General features: G+C 41.1%; 1 protein-coding gene across 4 annotated transcripts in view; it reads left to right on the top strand.

Annotated features, from left to right (window-relative positions):
* usp25 (ubiquitin specific peptidase 25) overlaps nucleotides 1–21,230 on the top strand; it is a 34,665-nt gene continuing 13,435 nt past the window's right edge. For 3 of the 4 annotated variants that reach the window (XM_029447287.1, XM_029447286.1, XM_029447284.1), the window contains exons 1-10: nucleotides 1–232; nucleotides 6,019–6,096; nucleotides 7,079–7,223; nucleotides 8,856–8,979; nucleotides 11,239–11,401; nucleotides 14,978–15,064; nucleotides 17,159–17,296; nucleotides 18,860–18,936; nucleotides 19,108–19,181; nucleotides 19,830–19,981. In XM_029447287.1, the coding sequence (XP_029303147.1) occupies nucleotides 191–232; nucleotides 6,019–6,096; nucleotides 7,079–7,223; nucleotides 8,856–8,979; nucleotides 11,239–11,401; nucleotides 14,978–15,064; nucleotides 17,159–17,296; nucleotides 18,860–18,936; nucleotides 19,108–19,181; nucleotides 19,830–19,981 (1,080 nt within the window). In that variant the 5' untranslated portion in view covers nucleotides 1–190. The remainder of the gene's footprint in view (nucleotides 233–6,018; nucleotides 6,097–7,078; nucleotides 7,224–8,855; nucleotides 8,980–11,238; nucleotides 11,402–14,977; nucleotides 15,065–17,158; nucleotides 17,297–18,859; nucleotides 18,937–19,107; nucleotides 19,182–19,829; nucleotides 19,982–21,230) is intronic. The other variant, XM_029447285.1, reaches the window with a different exon arrangement.

The raw sequence follows: 21,230 nt of genomic DNA, 5'->3' as shown, positions 1-21,230 counted from the left end.
CAGGCAAGGCAGAGCAATGTTTTGATGCCTGCGGATGACCTGCGCTAGTCACTCTGCCATGGCGCCCGTAATGTCGCTGATTAAGGAGGGGACATCATAGCATCGTGTATTAATTCGCTTTAGTGAAAAATATCCAGTGTGTTTAGCTACTTCTGGTTTGCATTTAGTTACATTTATTTCTGAATCCGCCATGACCGTGGAGCAGAATGTCCTTCAGCAGCATTCTCAGAAGGTAAGCTTACAGAAGCTAATTTGGTGGCTAGCTAACTTTAGCCTAATTGTATAGCTACTTAGTTTTAGGGCTCAGAGTACCCGCAGAGTTGGCTAGTCAGCATCTTTGTTAGTTAGGTTAACATTGAATTGTCGTGTTATTAGGGGTTATAAGCTGTTGCTGAGCAACAGTTTGTAAATCGTAAGTAAATGTATTTAAGCTAGGCCTACCGTCTTCCTAGCGTAAAGCGTTATCCAATATTTTGCTGCTAGCCAACGTTAGCTAACGGTAATACGTAGCTAACGTTAAAGAGGAGTTTAACATTAGCGTTAATGTGTAAATTGGGGAACTTTAACAATATTTAGCAGTTCGTACGTATTAATGCGGCGGATAGTTTCCTTTGTAACACTAGCATCATGCTCTAGTTGTCCTCAAGCGAAGTAAACAAGGCCAAGTGACAGTGAAATATTTAACGTTATGTATTGCCGTCAAGTTCGTATGATTGAGAGAAACGTTAACGTTAACGCTTTTATTTTCACGGGGCACTTTGCTGAAAACCATTCCACCAAAGATGATGTTTAGTTTAGAGAAATGGGTATCCCGTGTTTGTTTGTGCAGATGTTTTCTAGGTTAACGGTACTCATATTATATCTGATATCTTTGTTTACCAAGCATGGCCAGCGGAGAAGGTAGAAGCACAGGATTGACGCTTGGCGGGGGTTGAGTAGCTATATAGCAAGCCAAGTGTGCGATGGTTCATAACCGAGAAAGCACCTTATTAGGTTACATTTGAATCATGCTCTCACTTTACGAAAGAGCATTAAGGGTCGACTCCGCTTCTCAGTCTTCTAGTTATGGGATTTACTCTGTGACCATCATGCCCAGCGTTGCATAGCTCTGGTAAATGTCGCAACCACTTGACTGATGTTGTTAAAACGAAAGTTAGGTTAGACGATTACTCGGCTAGTCCAAATTTAAAGCAATAATACGTTTGCACAAGACTTAGGCCTATAGTCATTACAGTTGTATCCCATCATTAGAGTGCTTCATGATAGCAGGGTGTGGTGCAGGTTTTTATGTAGTGGCCTGTAGATAGTGAGATGAGGTCATGTTGAAGGACTTCTAATCCTATCTGTGCAATTTGTTTTTGTGTACAACATGCACATACCAAAGCAGCCATGAGAACCTGATACATGAAAGAGATTCACTGGGAATGCCTCTGCTGTAAGGCCCCAACGTTGTTCCCTGTGCCATACAGAGAATTATGTGTTATTCAAGCTGCCTCTTAATGGCTGATGACCAGTGTGACAAACAGTCATGCCATGTCACATGGAGAAGAGAAGTATGTGTTTTGTTTGTTTGTGTGTGTGTGTGTGTGTGTGTGTGTGTGTCTGAGTAACTGCTTTTGTGGTTGACTCCGCCCAAATCTGTCACAGGTGTAACTTTCCTCACACTTCACTGACCCCGCCATCCTCCATGTCAACAAACCGGCATCCATCAGTCTCTGACAGTGAACACTCACTAGTATTACATTATCATGTTTACTTGTCTCGAGTGGTTGAAACAAATGTAAAGCTTTTATAAGTGCACAAGTTACAATGTTGTTTTGTTTTAGACAATCATTGTTAACAGTGACATGTCAGATAAGTCAGAGTTGCACTTCTCACCGTTGGTAGAGAACAGTGTCATGTTGTCGACCTTAATTGCTACATGACTATTGCAGAGTTGTGTATCCTTTTCGAGTAAACTGCGAGCATGGTCACAGACATATTGGGTTTTGTGCGTTATTTATATGCTGTTACTCAACAAAGCCGTCAACTTTCTTTTCACTTTCTCCAGTGACTCTGTTAAAACATTTTCCCCTCGCAGCTCACAGAAAATGTTGTAGCGAATAAAAGCAGGTTTGGATTCTGAAACCAGGTACAGAACAGTGCCCCCCGGCCTGACATGAATGTGTGCCTTACTTCAGGATCACAGGAGAAGAGGTGCTGCTCTGATGTCTATGACTGTTTTACAATACTCAGTTTCTTGTGATGTTAATATTATTGTGATGTTGATAAATAACTTCAATAAGTTCAGTTGTTTCTTTAGATTCACATTTACTCAAGATCAGTTTCATACTCCCTCTGAGCCAGCATCTTCAAATAATTAATAGCCTTCAGATTCTTTGGAAGTTAGGCATTTCACTACAAATCGATATTGATGTTTAAAATTACAATATGGCCAATACTAATGTTTTTGTTATCTATTTACCCTTTGTGCCAGGTAAACAAAGACATCTTCATTATATATATATATATTTTATATATATTGGCTTAATATAAGAGATAATATATATATATATTATATATATAGTAGAGAGAGAGATAGCAGCGAGATATAACACATAATATATACTACTATAGAGAGAGATGAGATATATATAGATAGAGACAAGAGAGAGAGAGAGAGAGAGAGACAGAGAGAGAAGACACAGATAGAACCAGGAGAATAATATATATATAAGATATATAGACATATATAGAGTATATAGATATATATATTATATCTATATAGATATATATATATATATGTAGTTGTATATAATCGTTTGGATATATATATATAGATCTATATATATATATTATATATAGTAATGGGGATATCAATATAGAGTGTGTATAGAGAGATAGGAATAATATATAATAGGTACAGATAGAAGATATAATAAGAGAGGGAGAGACAGAAGAGAGAGAGAGAGAGAGAGAAGGAGAGAGAGGTAGACAGTAAGGAGAGAGAGAGAAGACGAGAGAGGGAGAGAAGAGAGAGAGACACAAGAAGTAGAGAAGAGGAATAGGATATATATAAGAGAGTAGGAGAATACATCTCTTCCATGGGGGGATATAGAGATATAGATTTTCTCTTATTCTCCATACAGGAAAGACGGGAGAGGAAGAGAATCATAAGACAGCCCAGCCTCTTCTTAGATCTCTATGTATATTTTTAATATTGGCTTATATATATATATTCTATATATATATATATATATATATACTAGTATATATTTTTTAATATTGTTATAATTATTATTATATATATATTATATTATATATTATATATATGCTAAATACTTTTGTGAAACTTAAATTAAATGTAAATGTAAACCCCCATTAGAAGCATAAGCAGTGTTTCAAACACTTCGCCGTTACCAGTATATTTGGGCGACCCATTTTTAGAATTTTGTCTTAAAATCCTTCCGAGAGTACGAAACCATCCGCAATCTTTTTACTAGTAGACTAGAGACGCTAGGTCGCCGTCGGGGAGTGGATGGAGAGCGCCGCTCCCTTGATCATTCTCGGGCGCTGCCCTCAGCTGTCCGGGCTGGACCCACGGTGGGATTCGGCGGCTGTATCTTACGCATTGCATCTTTTTTAAATTCAACCCTTTTCTCTTGGTAATTATTTAAAATAGTTATCAATAACAAGTCAATCATTATCAATATCAACTGAAATTGAGCAATTTATTGTGATCCATTTTTTGGCTATATCACCCAAAACGTGCCTGTCGCGCGGCGGCTCCAGGGACAACGTTTCTGTTGCTGCCTTTGGCTGATTCGACCGGGGGGGAAAAACGGCACCGGGAGTCACAGCTTCCTAAAATTGAATTCAGTTTACTTTCTGGTCGGCTTATATGATGTAATTAATGCACAGTGTTTGTTGACTGCTGTTTCTTTAGGGCTGAGCGATATGGCCAACATCTTCTATCCCGATAAAGTATCCCCTAGTTCAAGCAAAGAACAAGGTGAATAAAAAAACTGGATACTGTGCTGGAGGCAGGCTTGTGTTAATGAAAGTTGTTTCGTGGCGCATGAAGCCAAAATTGCTTGACTACAGAGTATAAAATTACCTGGATCATCTGGTGACCCCATAGAGCAAGCGCGCTAGAAATGAAGCCTTGCCTCCCAGCGGCTCCTTCTGGGTCTCAGCTCAGTCACATGAATGGAAGAGGGGAAATAACCGGATTCGGCTATTAGTGCATTTTTTTACAACCTTTGGGCTTTAAATGAGGGCCATTCAAGTGTTCGTACTTTGAAGTTGATTTTTGTCAAAAACAGTTATCCGCTGACTTACAGACGTCTCTTTCTCAATGCTCTATTGAGAAAAGTATTTTTTGCCCCACAATTTGGCCACTATGAAAATTGGCTTCAAAGCCTGGTGCCTTTTCTGGGGGCTTGATTAAAAGGCGGTAATTCATCATGTTGAATTAGCCCTCCTGTTTTTACATCAAAACTATAAAATAAAATAAATGATATGATATGAACACTTTGTATCATAAATTGTGTGCACCAGCTGTGACTGCTCACTTCCCCCTCTGCCAACCAGCAGTCCTGTTTTATATGTGTCATTTCCATATACAAGTAATGTGTTGAATCCCTGCAGAATGGGATTGGAAACAAAATGTTGTGTATGTGGCAATGTGGAATCAGGTCATGGTCACACTTGGACTGAAAAGAGACTTGTCCCAGATCTGAGGCCATGTTCCACATCTGAGTTCAGAACTTTTGGTTAATTTTGATATCTGATGTTTAATTAATTCCTTTTGTTTTTCAACCATTCTCATTCAAGAGTATTATTAGTTTGGTGTTGCTTTATCGCGTGTCATTTCCCTACGCTTAACTGGTCTCTATTGCCTTTTGTGTCGTAGCTGTAGCAACTCAATTGGAAGTGTGTAAAAATGTCTGTGATGTAGATTGTGTAGCGTTGCCATGGATATGTATTGTGCAATTAATCTGTAATGTTTAGAAAGTAACAACCTACAGTAACTGGTCCTAAACCAAAAAAGACCTCTGAAACTAAGACTAACTGTTGCCTGCTACACCTGTGAAAGCTGTGTTAGTGCGTTCATTCAAGCCTTGAATTGCAGGTTAAGTGTGTGTGGCAAGGCCATGCAGTCCAGCTGGGTTTGACATCAGTAGGTCACTCGACTTTGGTGAACTCGTTAATAGGGAGGGAGAGAATGAACAGGTCCATATTAAGTTATGTTAAGTTAAAGATTGTTTTGTGATTGATGGCAGATACTGGTGCTTGATACAGGTCTGACTTTCCCAAGTCTGTTTGGAGGGTAGGGGATGTACACATGCCAGGTCTTTTTGTATGCTCAAATCCATTATTATCAATGTAGACGCGAGGAAGGAGAAACAGAAACGTTAGTTTCTAGGGAAAACTCTGCTGTCTAACAGACAATATTTTAATACACACTTAAAAAACAACTCCTGGAAGAAGATTAGATGACACAGTTAGCTGGTTACGATCTCACCGTGTCTCAGCGCCTTTGAAAAGCTATTACAATATTAAGCACCGTGCGCCCGACTGACGAGCCTCGCGTATTCCAGGCGAGACGCTGCATGTGAACGGCCCTGAAGCAGCAGGTTGCCTTCTTTTCCCACCTTCAACCTCAGAATGGTATTGAGCCAAGCGCCTGTAATTCATGTCACTACGCAAGTTTTCAATGTTCAAAACTAATTTCAAATAAATTCCTAGATGAAAAAAAGACACATAATTATAATAAGCTTCCCCCTGCAGCCTTAGATGGAGATATTGCACTTACTATGCCTTTTTTATTCACTTGTCACGATAGATGTGTAATAGCCTTGTGAGTGAGTTCATTATTGATTTAGTGGAAATGTTGGCTTCACTCTTACAGTTGTGGTTCCCTAGCATTGTTTTGTTTTTTTAAGACCTCAATCTGGTTTAAACTATTTGCACACTCTCTATCATGCTCTGCTCTGAACTGCCTTGTTTCCTCCTCTCTTGTCTTCCCTTCAATAGCACCAACAGACGCTACTAAACCAGTTGAGGGAGGTCACAGGCACCACAGATGTTCAGCTGCTCCAGCAGGCCCTGCAGGTACATCATACATGCATGCATTGAGATATATATATATCGAGAAGGAGAGATATAAGATAGAGGAGAGAGAGAGAGAGAGAGAGAGAGAGAGAGAGAGAAGAGAGAGAGGAGAGAGAGAGAGAGAGAGAGAAGAGAGAGAGAGAGAGGAGAGAGAGAGAAGAGGAGAAAGAGAGAGAGAAGAGAGAGAGAGAAGAAAGAGAGAGAGAGAGAGAGAGAGAAGAAGAAGAAGAAGAGAGAGAGAGATAGGAGAAGAGAGAGAGAGAGAGAGAAGAGAGAGAGAGGAGAGAGAGAGAGAGAGAAGAGAGAGAGAGAGAATAGAGAGAGAGAGAGAGAAGAGATGAAAGAGAGAGAGAGAGAGAGAAGAGGAAGAGAGAGATAGAAGATAGAAGAGATGAGAAGAGATAGAGAGATAGAATAGAGATAGCGAGAGATAGAGATGAGAGAGATGAGAGATAGAAGAGAGATAGATCTATCTCTCTCTTCTCTCTCTCTCTCTCTCTCTCTCTCTATCTCTCTATACTCTTCTCTATATCTCTATTATCTCTCTTCTCTATCTATCTCTCTCTATTCCTATATATTATAGTTTCATCACAATATTATATCAATTCTTGGACAACTATAGAATATTTCCTGCAAGCCTTTTAAACACAATCCGTGTCACAGGGGTTGCAGCATTTATTCACAGACAGATAAACTGTACACACTGCAGATCGATGGATTGTTACAACCCTAGTCGTTACTAAACAATACAATTACACAGTTTTACATTGGATAAGCACCATCTTAACCATGTTAACGTAAGCATAAGTTATCCTAAACAGCAGCTAAAGTCTTTAGGTCCAACCAAAGAAACTAAAGCTGGAAAGAAATATTGATACTTGAACTGAACAGGCCTCAAGTTCTGGTGGAGTGTTCCTGCTAATTATTGTCCTGTGTTCATACCGAACTGACATAAGACTTAACAAAACCGTTGTTGCTGCAGGTAAGCAATGGAGACCTGGCTGAGGCTGTGGCGTTTCTGACAGAGAAGAATGCCAAGGTTCCTCAGCAAGATGAGACGACCTACTACCAGACGTCCGAGGTGGCCAGCGACAGATACATCAGCGTGGGCAGCCAGGCCGACACAAGTGAGACGCTTACTTACACTTTAGGCACAGAAGTTCAAGAGATGATGAGAAACATTTAACATTTCTCTATTTCAATTTGAATGAATATGAAAAGTATTTTATTACCATGTTTTAGTTTTGTCAATATGATTTATTGTATATACTGTGATAGCATAACGCATGATACTTAATTACCAGTAGTTAACAGTTATTTCTGAACACATCGGACGTTAAAATAGAGTTATTCGTCGGTGATGCTCAGAACGCTTACTTTGATCTTTGAAGTTGGATGGCTGTGTGTCTGATCGGCCTCCGGTGGAGCTTTGCTGCAGGAGTTTCCACTCATCAGCTGCGACTGCAAGGCATTCTATCAAAAGTTTACACATTGTCTCATTAACTTTTTCTGGTTCTATATTAGCATTGGGTTTAAATCCTAAATTCGTCTTGTCAGTTAACTTTCCACTCTCTTCCTGTGATGAGTGAAATCTGACTCCTGCGTCTCTGCTGCTGCTGCTGTGACACTTTCAGTTCCTTAATAATATGCTTTACAAATGTAAGAGTTTTTTAATTTGTAGGGTTGTGCATTACTACTTAGTTGGTTGGAAGAAAGTTCACACTCCCTTTCTCTTTCCTTCCTTCAGGTGACCCCTCACAATTCACACCCAGTGAAAATGTGGGGGATGCTGGACCTCTTTTTTACTCCCACTTCACTACTTTACACTCTACAGTTGAAAATAGATTCCCGAAAGTTTTACATTCAGTATAAAATCAAACGCACATAAATAAATAAAACCTATTGAAGACAAAGTGTTATCTGAACAGAACAGCAGGATACAAATGGTCAAAATCCATTCATCCATACTATTTGGAAGTGACGCTCACACAACACAATAACTTTTACACAGAGTACATCTTTACTAATAGACGGTAAAATCTGGTGACTATTGTTACACAAAACAATTGTATATATTGCACATGGAAGCAGCATTTATCACATTACAGAACGTTCTGTAAAATAAAAACACTTACCCATCATCAAATGGATCCCTGTTATTTTGGTTTTCATCTTCATTAGAGTAATTGTTCGGCTCCACTGCCTCTCGCAGCCTCTTGGAAGAGAGCTGTGTGTTTCTTCAAACCCTTCATTCTATGAAGCTCTGTTATCCCCGTCGCTGCTTTGGAAAACGCTGCAGTTTCGGATCTGCTGCTTCGCCATTTTACACACCTCTGCTGTACTGAATGTAAACAGCAGCTGGTGGGGTGGGGGTCCTTAGTGATTTTTGCCCATTGGTTGTTGTTTTTTTCACAGAATAGAGACGGACACACAAGTCCACCAATTACACCCGGTGAGAGGCAGCGATGCTGTCTTCCCAGCCTTCACACTCGCTGTTTAAGTCACATGCGACTTTGAATAAAATGACGCGGAAGCGGAGCTTCTACAGATTCCTTGCAATATCTGAACCATATCTCCAGGATTGTATTATCTCCAAGATAGCAACAGAAACATTGAGAGAACATTGAGTACCGGTACATGCGTCATTGGACCCCATGGGGTCAAAGGAAATGTGAAAAGACTAGAGAGTTTTAAATACTTCCTTAAACTGTCTGATTATAAACCATAACATTGGTGTTCATAAAAATAATAATTTTCAGATGTGATTGACCTGACTGGGGATGATAAGGATGACCTGCAGAGGGCTATTGCCCTCAGCCTGGAGGAGTCCAACCGGGCGTTCAGGGAGACGGGCATCACTGATGAGGAGCAGGCCATCAGCAGGTGAGCTCAGCAGCATTACTCACTGATATCAAAGACATTCTGGACTCGCACTCAAAAAACATTTGGTTAAATGTTGTGATATAACTTTATTTTATAAGAGTTAGTTCTTTGGATGAAAAATAAAAACGCAACACCCCTATTGTAATCATTGATGTCCCAAGCCCATTCTAAGGATCCCATCGGGCCTAATCCGGACATGTTTTAATGGTTCGTATTGGGTCAAAAGCCGATCCTTTCTTTACTGAACTCGACTGTGTTTTGTGTCCCTCCGCCTGCTAGTGTTGCACCGCTGCTCTCCTTAATGACAGCTGGGCTCTACACTGCGAGCTAATCGCTCCATATGCAAGTGACAATTCAAGTGTGTGAACGTGAAAAATGATTAGTTTGCACTCTTGACTTAACTGTGTTCATATCAGCTGTCAATAATTAATGTTAATTCCGTGAGTACTCTGCCAGATCTATATGCAAGAATGTTAATGAGGTAAAAGAAGCATCACTCTGTAACACCATGTACAACTGAGAGGACGGAGTGTTCTATCGTCTCAACAACTCCAACACAGTGATACATCACATTGGGGGTGACCCTAAGGTGCCAGATTTGACTGCCAATCTTAATGTCCAATCGTGGCCGTACACACACACCATTACTGCTGACTTCATACTCACGCACAACCTCACACGCACACAACCTACACACACAACCTCACGCACAACCTACACACAACCTCACGCACAACCTACACTCACAACCTCACACACAACCTCACACACAACCTACACTCACAACCTACACTCACAACCTACACTCACAACCTCACACACAACCTCACGCACAACCTACACGCACAACCTACACACACAACCTCACACATAACCTACACACACAACCTCACACATAACCTACACACACAACCTCACGCATAACCTACACACACAACCTCACGCACAACCTACACACACAACCTCACACACAACCTCACACACAACCTCACGCACAACCTACACGCACAACCTACACACACAACCTACACACACAACCTCACACACAACCTCACACAACCTCACACAACCTCACACACAACCTACACACACAACCTACACACACAACCTACACACACAACCTCACACACAACCTACACGCACAACCTACACACACAACCTCACGCACAACCTACACGCACAACCTACACGCACAACCTACACACACAACCTACACACACAACCTACACACACAACCTCACACACAACCTCACACACAACCTCACACACAACCTACACACACAACCTACACGCACAACCTCACACACAACCTCACACACAACCTCACACACAACCTCACACAGAACCAACAGCATTCTGAAACAACAGCTAAGTGATGGTCACATGTATCCCGGCCAATAATGTTATTGTTTTAGCTATTTTTCTATGGATACATGAAGCTTAAACGGAGGGGAATCAATTATCAAATAAACTAAAACAAATATGATATGACGATGTGCAAGACTTGATCGATCAGATTGGTCTGTGTAAATTCTTAGTTGGGACACCTCTACATAACACTTACATGTAATAACAATCATTTCTGTCAAAGAAATGAGTAAACTGAGTTAAACGACATCTCAAACTATCTTGAAAGAAATGCCGTTTTGAAATTCACCACTTAAACCTCGTGTTTTTCCTTTCATTCACCGTCCAAGGCTTTGCTAATGGTCACCTTCCTTGTAATTAATTTGATTAGTTTATTATGATAAGGGAGAATAAAAGCCTCATGAATATTGCATTTAAAATCACAACCCTTAATATTAAGTACAATTTGACCTGAAGCCACAATCTGGCAGTTTAATTAAACCCCATTCTGACTGAACGGATGTGGACCCTTGACACGAGCCCCTCTAATGGCTAACTATTCTTCTAATGGCTTCGGAGAAATGCTTTTGGATGCAATCAGGTGGAGAGCATTGTGACACAGCTTTTTTTTTACAACATGAAGAATTACATAAAAGTTTGAAAAAAGCACATAACTTTTTAAGCGATACAGTGCAGGATAAAGTGCAGCAGGAGAGCCATTGAGTGGTGAGGCTCCCAGTACTGTGAAATGACCTTAAAGAAATCAGGTAATCTCTCTACCATCAGTGGGTTCAGCTGGACCTTTCAAAGGTAGTGGTAGAAAGGTCTGGCAATGCTGAGATCATTTGGTAGAAAATCAAAGTCTATTGCCTTTAATTAAATTTGTTTGTCTTTTTATATTTGATCTTTTAGAGTTTTGGAGGCCAGCATAGCAGAGAACAAGGCAAGTCTGAAGCGGACCCACACAGAAGTATGGAGCGATTCACCCAACCCGCACGACAGGAAGAGAGTAGACACCTGCCCTGTGGGGCTGAAAAATGTTGGCAATACCTGCTGGTTCAGTGCTGTCATACAGGTGGGCACACACACATACTCACTGATGGTCAAAGACCTAGTCAAAGGCATTGATTGAGATTTAAAGGGCATTTAGGGCATGTACAATTCCATTTTTGCTAGTTAAACGATAATAAGATGGTTGCACGTAAGGGGCAAAGGTGTTATATTTAGTCTCTTGATTAATCATAGGTGTGTTTTTGTATTAACATAAATTAAACCAATCGGTGTCATCTCCCTTTCCAAAAGCCAGCTGTGCCTGCATTGCAATTGAAATTTAGTATTCGGCAAATTGGAGAGGTGGAAGTGTTGCTTTTGAAAGGCTAAAAGACAACACATGGATTGAAGCAGAACATTTTGTTATATAAAAACATGTGATTAATTTAGGAAATTATTACATCTTTTTTAACCTAACAGTCTGGAGTTATTGGTAATGTTTGGATCATAATCCTACGCAGCCGCCACTGCAATCTAAGACATCTACATGCCAAAATTCAATCGTAGTCATAGCGCCACCTACTGGCAACAGGAAGTTACAGGTTGTGTACTTTTATGACCTACTCCTCGCGGATTAAGCAGATCCATCCGAAATCTGGTTGGAAACACTTTAAGAGGTGGATGATGCTTCATAGTGAAATTTGTGACTTCGTTTCATGCCTTTGCCGTGGCGGCGCGGCAAATTTCGATGCTTCGCCATGAACAAAGACACTGTTGTAAGTCGACTTTACATGGTCAAAACTTTAAAATATTTCACACGTTGTGTGAAAATCCCAGCCTGAAGACATCTACAAGCCAATATTGAATTATAGCGCCACTTACTGGCAACAGGAAGTTACAGTTGCTATACTTGGCATACTACCCTTAGAAGGTTAACCTCATCACCCTCATATTTGGTCAGCTCAACCTTCACCATGCCAGACTGCGAAGCTTTCGTGGAACGCCGGTCACGTGGTGACGCATTGTCCGTCATAAAACAGGAAGTTGTTGTTTAGGGTCTAGGGATGCTTGATAATGCACCAAACTGGGCACGCCCATTGAACAGTGCTAAGATGTGTTAACTGATAAGGTTATTGTGCTTGGGTGTGGCAAGGGGACTCATTAGCACCCCCTACAAAACTTTAACGAAACAACCCTTGCGGTACATTTCACCTAGATCTGTGTGTGTTTTGCATTTAGACTTAAAAAAAAGTAAGTGTCCTGGGTTCATTGTCTAAAACGGACATGTCTAACTCAAGGCCAAACCCAAGGTACAATTATATCCGGCCCGTGATAATACGAATATTATCCAATATGTCTATCCTGTTCAATAAATGTTGACCCTGTTTGGCCGTTGACGTAGTCCCAGTTTTTAATTTTGGCCCTCTCTGTGATTGAGTTTGACACACCATTTTTAATTTAGTGTGTTTTGTTTTGGGTATTTTTGGTCATTTTCAGGCTCTGTACGTTAAGGAACTCCTCCGACAGCTTTAATCTGTTCGACTTTACATTTGGTCAGTCCATCTAAAGACCTTGAGAATGAAAATGGTATTGAAATCTTTAGTTTTCAGGCCATGCAAGCATTCGTATGTCAACGTTATGAATTAAGATTTGAATCTTCCAACTATTCTGTACAGCTCTAAAATGTTCTTATATCGATCGTTTCATATTGTGTGTACTTATTATGAGTACATTGCCTTTACTATTTGTCACTGTCCATTGACGGGGGCTGCTGAATTAATGTTGGCCTGGCATGTTGTTAAGGGAGAGAAGGGACAGGGATGTGCTCCTTAGCCGGGGGACCCTTTGCCTCCGCCGTCTCCCAATCTCCTGTTCCATCAACAACTCCATTTGACAGCCCCCAGAGGCTGCATTATTTATGGGCTTGCAGTCGGGGCAAAGAGCATAAAAAGGCCATTTTCTAATGACTTTTTTCTGATTGTGCTCTAAAATCCTTCTTGTTTGTTTTTGCCATTTCTTCTAGTACTTTGCTTACTAATGAATGCACTGAGGTCTTGACCTTTTACATGTCCATGTGTGTCCATATGGTTTGCAGGGAATCAATGCTTTAATCTGCTGCATTCCTCCTAAGTAGTAATGAATGAGAGTTTTCTAAATGTTAATATGCTTGAAAATACTGGAACATTTTAGCCCAGCTTTCACAAAGACTTGTTTCTTGTAAGCTGGAGAAAGTCAGTGGTAGAATGTGACCTGAGCTGAAATATGCCAGATGATCACTGGATACACCATCACATGCTGCCTGGCTCCTGTGTGTAATGTGACCCTTGAGAAGAAGGCACTGCTTGAAACTGACCCTGCTGCAGTTGGTGCAGGAACAGAAGTAAACAATTATTTTATTTTCCTAGCAAAATCTCTGTTTTGTTCACTTTCATGTACAGAACGGAAATGAAGCATCATGACCCAGAGTTAAAGCAGTGACGTGATGCTACAAACACTGTCTACATATGATTTATAGACAAAGTAACTGAGAAGCAGTATCTTGCACATAAAGCATGCATGTAAAGTGTTATAAGTAGTAATGTGAATATTACCGTAATTTTCGGACTATAAACCGCACCTGACTATAAACCGCAGACGCTAAATTGACTAATTTGTACATATATAAGCCGCACTGGGCTATAAGCCGCAGACGCTAAATTGACTGATGTGTATGTAGCCGGTCTGTAGCTGACACCACGATCGACTCTGCGTTGTGTTGTGTAGAACCAGGAAATAACGATGGAGAACTTCTGCCTGTTCAATCAGCATTTATTGTCTCTGACCGTTGGTGTTTTCCTTAATTTGTCCATAAATTACCGTTGAAACAGAAGAAACACATGGAAGTCATCATCATACGGTAACTCCACAGTCGGGGTTTTTGGACATGCACCCCTCTCTTCAGCGTATCCTTCTTTCCGTCTCCCGAAAAAGTGGCGCGACGCCCCCAGAAAGTGCCGGTTTCAGGAGTATCAACATAAAAGCATATTTAACAAAATAAGACTCCTCGAAAATTTTTTTCCATAATGAGGGTGTCTCACACACTGCCTCGCTCTCGTAATGTCCGTCTGTCTCTCGTACCACTCGCTACTTTTGCGCGCTCTTTCCCTGCATCCGGTGCCGGTTTCAGGAGTATCAACATAAAAGCATATTTAACAAAATAAGACTCCTCGAAAAATTTTTTCCATAATGAGGGTGTCTCACACACTGCCTCGCTCTCGTAATGTCCGTCTGTCTCTCGTACCACTCGCTACTTTTGCGCGCTCTTTCCCTGCATCCGGTGGACTGTAACCTGTAAAATCCATAGATTTAGGAATTCCCCTAGTGGCCGTTAGCTGTAAAAATCCATAGATAAGCCGCACCGTTATATAAGCCGCAGGGTCGCAAAATGGGGAAAAAGTCGCGGCTTATAGTCCGGAAATTACGGTATACAAAGTTGAAACCTTATGGCAGTTATTGCAGCTTCATGGCTTTACAGAGGGGGATGCCACACTTTGTAGACAACACTACATCTTTCACTGGAGTTAATCATGGTTGTACTCTGACATGAAACAAGGTATGTGGGCCAATGCTGTCTTTATCATTGGATGTTGCTAACATGTCTTTATCCCTTTTCAACCTCAAGTCTCTGTTCAACCTGCTGGAGTTCCAGAGGCTGGTGCTCAACTACTCGCCACCAGCCCGAGTCCACGATCTGCCTCGCAACCAAAAGGTAAGAACCGTACCTTTCTTCCCAGGTCCTCAACAGAGGAAAAGGAAGCGGCAATAACAAAGTGAGAGCTAAAATGCTTCGTAAAGCTTTTTAGTTCAGTGTGTGTGCGCCACCTCACATGAGTTCTGTCTCACAGCTAGCAGGGCTTTAGCTCCGAGGGTGTGACCTTCTTGGAGCTGTGAGCCACCATTCGGCAGCTGTGTGATCTTGCTCTAGGGTCACAGCAGCTTAGCGTTTTGCACCTGATTGTATTAAGCTACCAGAATTCCCACCATTTGTGAAATGTTTGATGAAACCTTGGTATATCTCTACCTGGACAGAAATTAACATGCTCCCTTTGCAGAATAGTTATCGGTGGGAAAAATATGGACTAACAAAAACATGCTGGGTGCTCAGTGTAGGGTTGCCTGTCGCTAATCTGGTCTAAGCCGCTGCTGTGGAAGTTTGGTTGGGAACTGTCATCTCTTCATATCAGTTCCATCTGTCCTAATCACTGACCTTTTACTTTAGCAGTACGAGACTGCTGGAGCTTAGAATGTAATCTTCACATCAGCATCCCTGACTCACTAACAGTAAGCGTGTTGTTTTAATGCACTGTTGGAACACTGCTACACCTCATGCAGTGTCACCATTATGTATGGGCTTCTAGTTAATAACACATATAAATTCTAATTATTATCAATACACTATTCTTATTCATAAAATCATAAATATGGGTTGTTAATAACTGGCGCTATAATGAAGTAGGTGCATTAGCTCAAAATACATTAAAATGTTATCAGAAGGAATTAATAATGATCAAAAATTATATTTTATTTAATATAATTGTTAATTATATTTATATTTATATTATTTAGTATGACTTAATTTACATTAAGTCACCTCAATGTGGGCACCACCTCCTCATCAGCAGCTCCAAATCATTAGCCCGTCGACTTTCTTGTTCTGTTTACAGTTCAATAAGCTGTGTGTAAGACGTTTGTTATCCTGCAGAATGCAGTTAGCTCCTTGCTAACTACGTGCTGCTCCTGTTGTGAAGGCGAGCAGGGCAGAAAGAGAGAGAACAGCTGGCAGTGTTTTGTTTTTTTCCAGCTGAGTTTTCACACCAAGTGCGGAAAGGTGACGTCAGGTTGCAGGAAGTGAGGGAGGGTCTGACACAAAGGATCATGGGAAATGGAGTTCAATAGCTCAATCTCCATACTGTGAGGATCTCAACAGCGCACCGCTAAGTAATGTCACCTCTGTATCTCTATCTCACAATTACACCAGTGTTTCCCCTACCATTGTTTCAGTGTGCCCCCCCAACGGAGCACCGCGCCCCCCTGAAATTCAAGGTGTTTTTTATTTGGTTTTATTATATATTCACAACTCACTTATGACATTGAACAGGTGCTCTTTTATTAAATAAACTAAACTCTTATGTTATTCATCTAATTTCTGTGCACGTTTCAGTGTTTACTGCGTTGCTTTGCGCATTCACATTCTCTCTTCCGCTGCGAAGGGCGGGGCTTCGCTCCCGACACACACACGTGCGCACACACCTACAGTGAGAGACAGAGCGGAGGATAGGAGAGGAGGGAAATTAAATAGAATCCATGCTCCACGTCCCCCCGTCGCACGGTCAGCACCCCCCCAAAGCAGTAAACCTAGGGGGAACACTGGTGACATTTAAAAAAAAAAAAACTCAAGTGGTATTATTGTTGTCGCCGCTGTTGTAAAGACTTTCCTTCATTTTCCCAGGAGATCGTACCGTGGCAGACAGATTTAGTGAAGGCCGATAGTGTCATTATTCTGCAGCCAGCACATTGTGCAATCCACATTTACTTCATAATGATAAGACGTGTCACTTTGAAAAAGAAGGCTACAGAAAAACCGTTATTTACAACAATCTTGTTGTAAACACCTTTCAGTTTATGGCCTTCACTTTGGTCCTCAAATGACACTTGGTATGTACACACGAAGTATGGAAAAAAAAACAATGGGATTCAACAGTCCTATTCAACTGATGGCCAACTCGGCCTGTTGATGAGATGAGGAACACTGACTTGACTGAAGTTGGATTCACTAAATTGTTGCTTGATTTACTCTGACCAGGAACACAGGAACCTGCCCTTCATGCAGGAGCTGAGGAACCTCTTCTCCCTCATGGTGGGGTCAAAGAGGAAATATGTGGATCCGTCACGAGCTGTGGAAATCCTCAAAGACGCCTTTAAGTCCAGTGAGTCGCAGCAGGTATGCCTCTTTCTGCCATAATCTGCTCGGCAAAATAACATTCACTTCGTACATGCCGTGTTCAGTGAACAAAAAGTCATTATTGCAAGTAGATGAGATATTATGTAAACATGCACGGCTTCACAATGCAACTTTTACCTGACAAATGCTGAGATTCTCAGGAAAGTAGTAAAACATTGAAGTGTTTCACCTTCTGTTTAAATTTTGTATTATAATTTAGTCTCTGAGACTTTCCTAACGATTCACTGGATGTTTTCCTTACTGCCTTTTTAAGACCTGTGCTAGAAAAGCCTCCTTTAAATAAAGTATCAAAGATCCATCAGCACCTAGAAACTACAGACCATTTTCTGATCTTCCAAATGCAAGTAAAGGCTTAATGAATTGGTCTTCATGCAGTTGGATAGTTCCAGCAGCTGGTTGCACCAGTTGTCTTTACTTAGCCCGGTCCAAACTGCTAAGTCAGTTTTTAGTCAACACCAGTCTTTAAAATTAGACAACCAACTCCTAACTATGCCCAGTCTCAGCAATTCATGTGAATGCACACGTGACTATGGTTATTGCCTAGCAGTGCGGGATGCTAGGACACTTTAACAGTTTCCCGCTGTCTTGCCAATGTGTGTTTAATCATTTATCAATTGGGGCAATGTTATCAGGATCAGAGAAATAGAAAAGGAAGCTTCAAGAACATCTAGATACAAAAATGAATAAAGATGTACAGCTGCCACAGTCATTGACTTCAGGTTAAGGTATTAACATTAACTACATATACTACAAAATACAATCTAAAAGAAGTAAAAAAAAATACTTAAAAATAATTCCTGCATTTAATATCCTACTCAGGTTAAATTATAGCAACAGGCACGTTAACACATAGTTAATATGTCTTGTAAAAGTAAATTCACAAGACACGTTAACTTTTACCAGACACTACTTGACTTTTATAAGACGTAAGTTAACTTCTACAAGACACAAATAGAGTATTAATATTTCTGAGACCAATCTTTCTTCATATGACAATATCAATTCCATTGTTGTTCTACTGACTCAGCTGACACTTAACCTCTCGTATCTATACCAATTAATTCTCAAACCCACACCTCTGAACTGAGCAATAAATAATATTGACTAGGAATTAGCTGTTAGGCATATTTCCTGTAATGTGATGTATACATGTCGAATTTACAAAAGTTCTTCTCCTAACATTAGTATACGCACAACGGCAGTTAACTGAGGTCAGCCCTCTGCCCTCTGCTCTCATCAGTCATGTCACTGCACTGTATTAGACATCAATGCCAGCCGATAATTCAGGTCAATGCCTATCTGACGATGAGAAGTGGCCTCGTGGCATGCAGGTTCCTTTTGAAGTGTCCGTGAACTCCTCCGCTAGGATGAGTCATCTCATACATAAAGCTCAGTGTATATCAGCAGATGACAGGCATAACATTGATTTGACTGATTGGACTGTCTGCCTTGTAGGTGCAGTGAGTCCTGTAGTACACCCATGTCCCACAGGCAGTCCTGTATTTGGTCACTTTGTACGTTTGTCTGTACTTTGCTCATCAGCAGGATGTGAGCGAGTTCACCCACAAGCTGCTGGACTGGCTGGAGGATGCCTTCCAGATGAAGGCTGAAGAAGACCGGTAACCACAGCTCTCTCTATCCAGAAGTCAATGTTGACAGAATGGACTTACACTGGACAAGTGCTTGCCGGTGTTATTAGGCAGCACATTTTGAAGTAGAGAATCAAATGTACATTGTTTACATAGAACTGAATCAAAGCTGCCTCCTGTAAACAACTTTCTTGCTTTCAGGGAGGGTGAGAAGCCAAAAAACCCCATGGTGGAGCTTTTCTATGGTCGCTTCCTTGCTGTGGGTGTCCTGGAAGGTGAGATGAAGTGTTAAATTAAAACCAATAAAGAGAAAAAGTGAGGGGTAGCCAGAGACCCACAGAGAGAGAGTGTTAGCATGGTTTGATTGCAGCAGCCAGAAAGCAAGCAAGTCCTTGCCCCTAGTGATGAAAGGTGACCTTGTCTTAATGAGATGTGGTCCATGTAAACGAGGAGAGCGGTTTGCATTGATCGTGGAAGACCTTGATGGCTGATTGACATTGTGCTTATTATGCATGACAATACTGGCTCAGAGCCACCAAAAGCTGGGCCAGTGGACTCTGTTGCTCATAAAATGACCTTAATGCCTCATCTGCATGTCCGCTAGCAACTCTTCTCTTCCTCTTTTGTTGGGGCTTCTCATCAGTAGTTAGTGCAGGGAGGTCTGTGCAGCTGTTTTAATGATGAGTGAGTTACTGAACAAGTGAACATTAGCTTGGATGCAAAGTGAGAAATGGCTGTTATTGCTTTGGCTTTCAAACGCTTTACCTTTCCAACTAACCTTTGACCTACGTATGTGATGTACTCTCTTTCTCTCTCACATGGTGATTCCATATTTGCCTTTTTAAGGTTAACCCTAACCCTCTTTCAGTTGCGACTATCAATGTTCACCTGTTTACTACTATTGTACGTGTGTAATTCCACAGGTAAAAAGTTTGAAAACACAGAGATGTTTGGGCAGTACCCGCTGCAGGTGAACGGCTTCAAGGATCTCCACGAATGTCTTGAGGCAGCGATGATTGAGGGCGAGATCGAGTCACTGCACTCTGCAGAGAACTCTGCGAGGTCTGGACAGGAGGTGAGTGCCACAGCAGTTGAATTGTTTCCATTGAACTGCTCAGAAAATGTATCCAAAATAAAATGAATTACGTTTGTTTTCATTCTGAATGAAAAGCAAGAGGTGCACTAGCAGTAACTAATGGCCGTTAGAGTTAAACAATGGTGTTACAGCATGTATGGCGTTCAGCTCAAGATTTTTGGAACATTTGCATTATGTGCATTAACATAATGTAATATATGTTAATTGCAGTGTGGCCCAACACCAGTTTTTTTTTTTAATCCAGAGAGATTTACAGTGAACTAACTACAGGGACAGCTGGAGCAGCTCAGGGTTAACTGCCTTGCTCAGGGGCACAATGGTGGCAGCCCTGGTGTTGAACTCACAACCTTCTGGTGTTCTATTTGTAAGCCTGACCCCCTGACCCCCACACCAGTTCAAAGACTTAACTATTTTACTAAACAACTATTAGTCACCACCTATAAGTAGTATTTAAGAGAAGGCAATCAGGTCTAATCATTTGGGATCATGTGGTGGATCCTCTCCAAAGAGTTGACCTCTTTGTCCTTATGTCACACCTGTGCTATTCTGGGTGTGACCTCTGGTTAGCTGTAGCCTTGCCTACACTGTCCCACAGCAGCTGGGAGCAGCTAATTACCAGGCCAGTACACAGATGAGTATGGCACCCACCCAGCCCTCTGGAAGAGCACCAGCCATCACAAGGCAGGGAGGGAGCGTTAGAAACACTCCATCCATTACATGTTTTCCCTGGAAAATGGTTAGCGGAGGTGATGAGCATGAAAGCACAAAACATTTATATTTCATTTGAGATTAAAATGGAAATTAGAGTGTGCGAATGTAAACCATTATTTGGTTGCATCCCGAAACCCGTTTCTGGATTGTAACCCTGGGCATTTTATTGGTACTTGAAGAAACCAGTCACTGAGATTTGTGGATTGGAAAATTTGGTTTTGGTGTCATTTATGATCCTAGTTTATGTAAATGCATACTGTATGTTAATTGGTAAAATAGCTTTCTTTAAAATGTTTTTATTTATTTAAACATTTCTTTCCCCTTAATTGTCTTTTATACACCTTTTTTTTTTATTCAGTTATTTGCATCAGTGCCCCTAAAAATAAATATAAGCGTGGAGCCCTGAAACAGAGTTCAGAACACCAAACCACAAGTTCCCATAGTGACCTGAGTCACATCCAAACAGTGTAATGTAAATGCAGTGCAAGAAAGCTGGGAAGAGTTGCCCTGATCCCAA

Source organism: Cottoperca gobio, chromosome 14 (genome assembly GCF_900634415.1).
Source record: "Cottoperca gobio chromosome 14, fCotGob3.1, whole genome shotgun sequence".
NCBI classification, from domain to species: Eukaryota; Metazoa; Chordata; class Actinopteri; order Perciformes; family Bovichtidae; genus Cottoperca; species Cottoperca gobio.
Note: the sequence above shows the minus strand (reverse complement) of the source record. Positions and strands in the feature narration are given on the sequence as shown.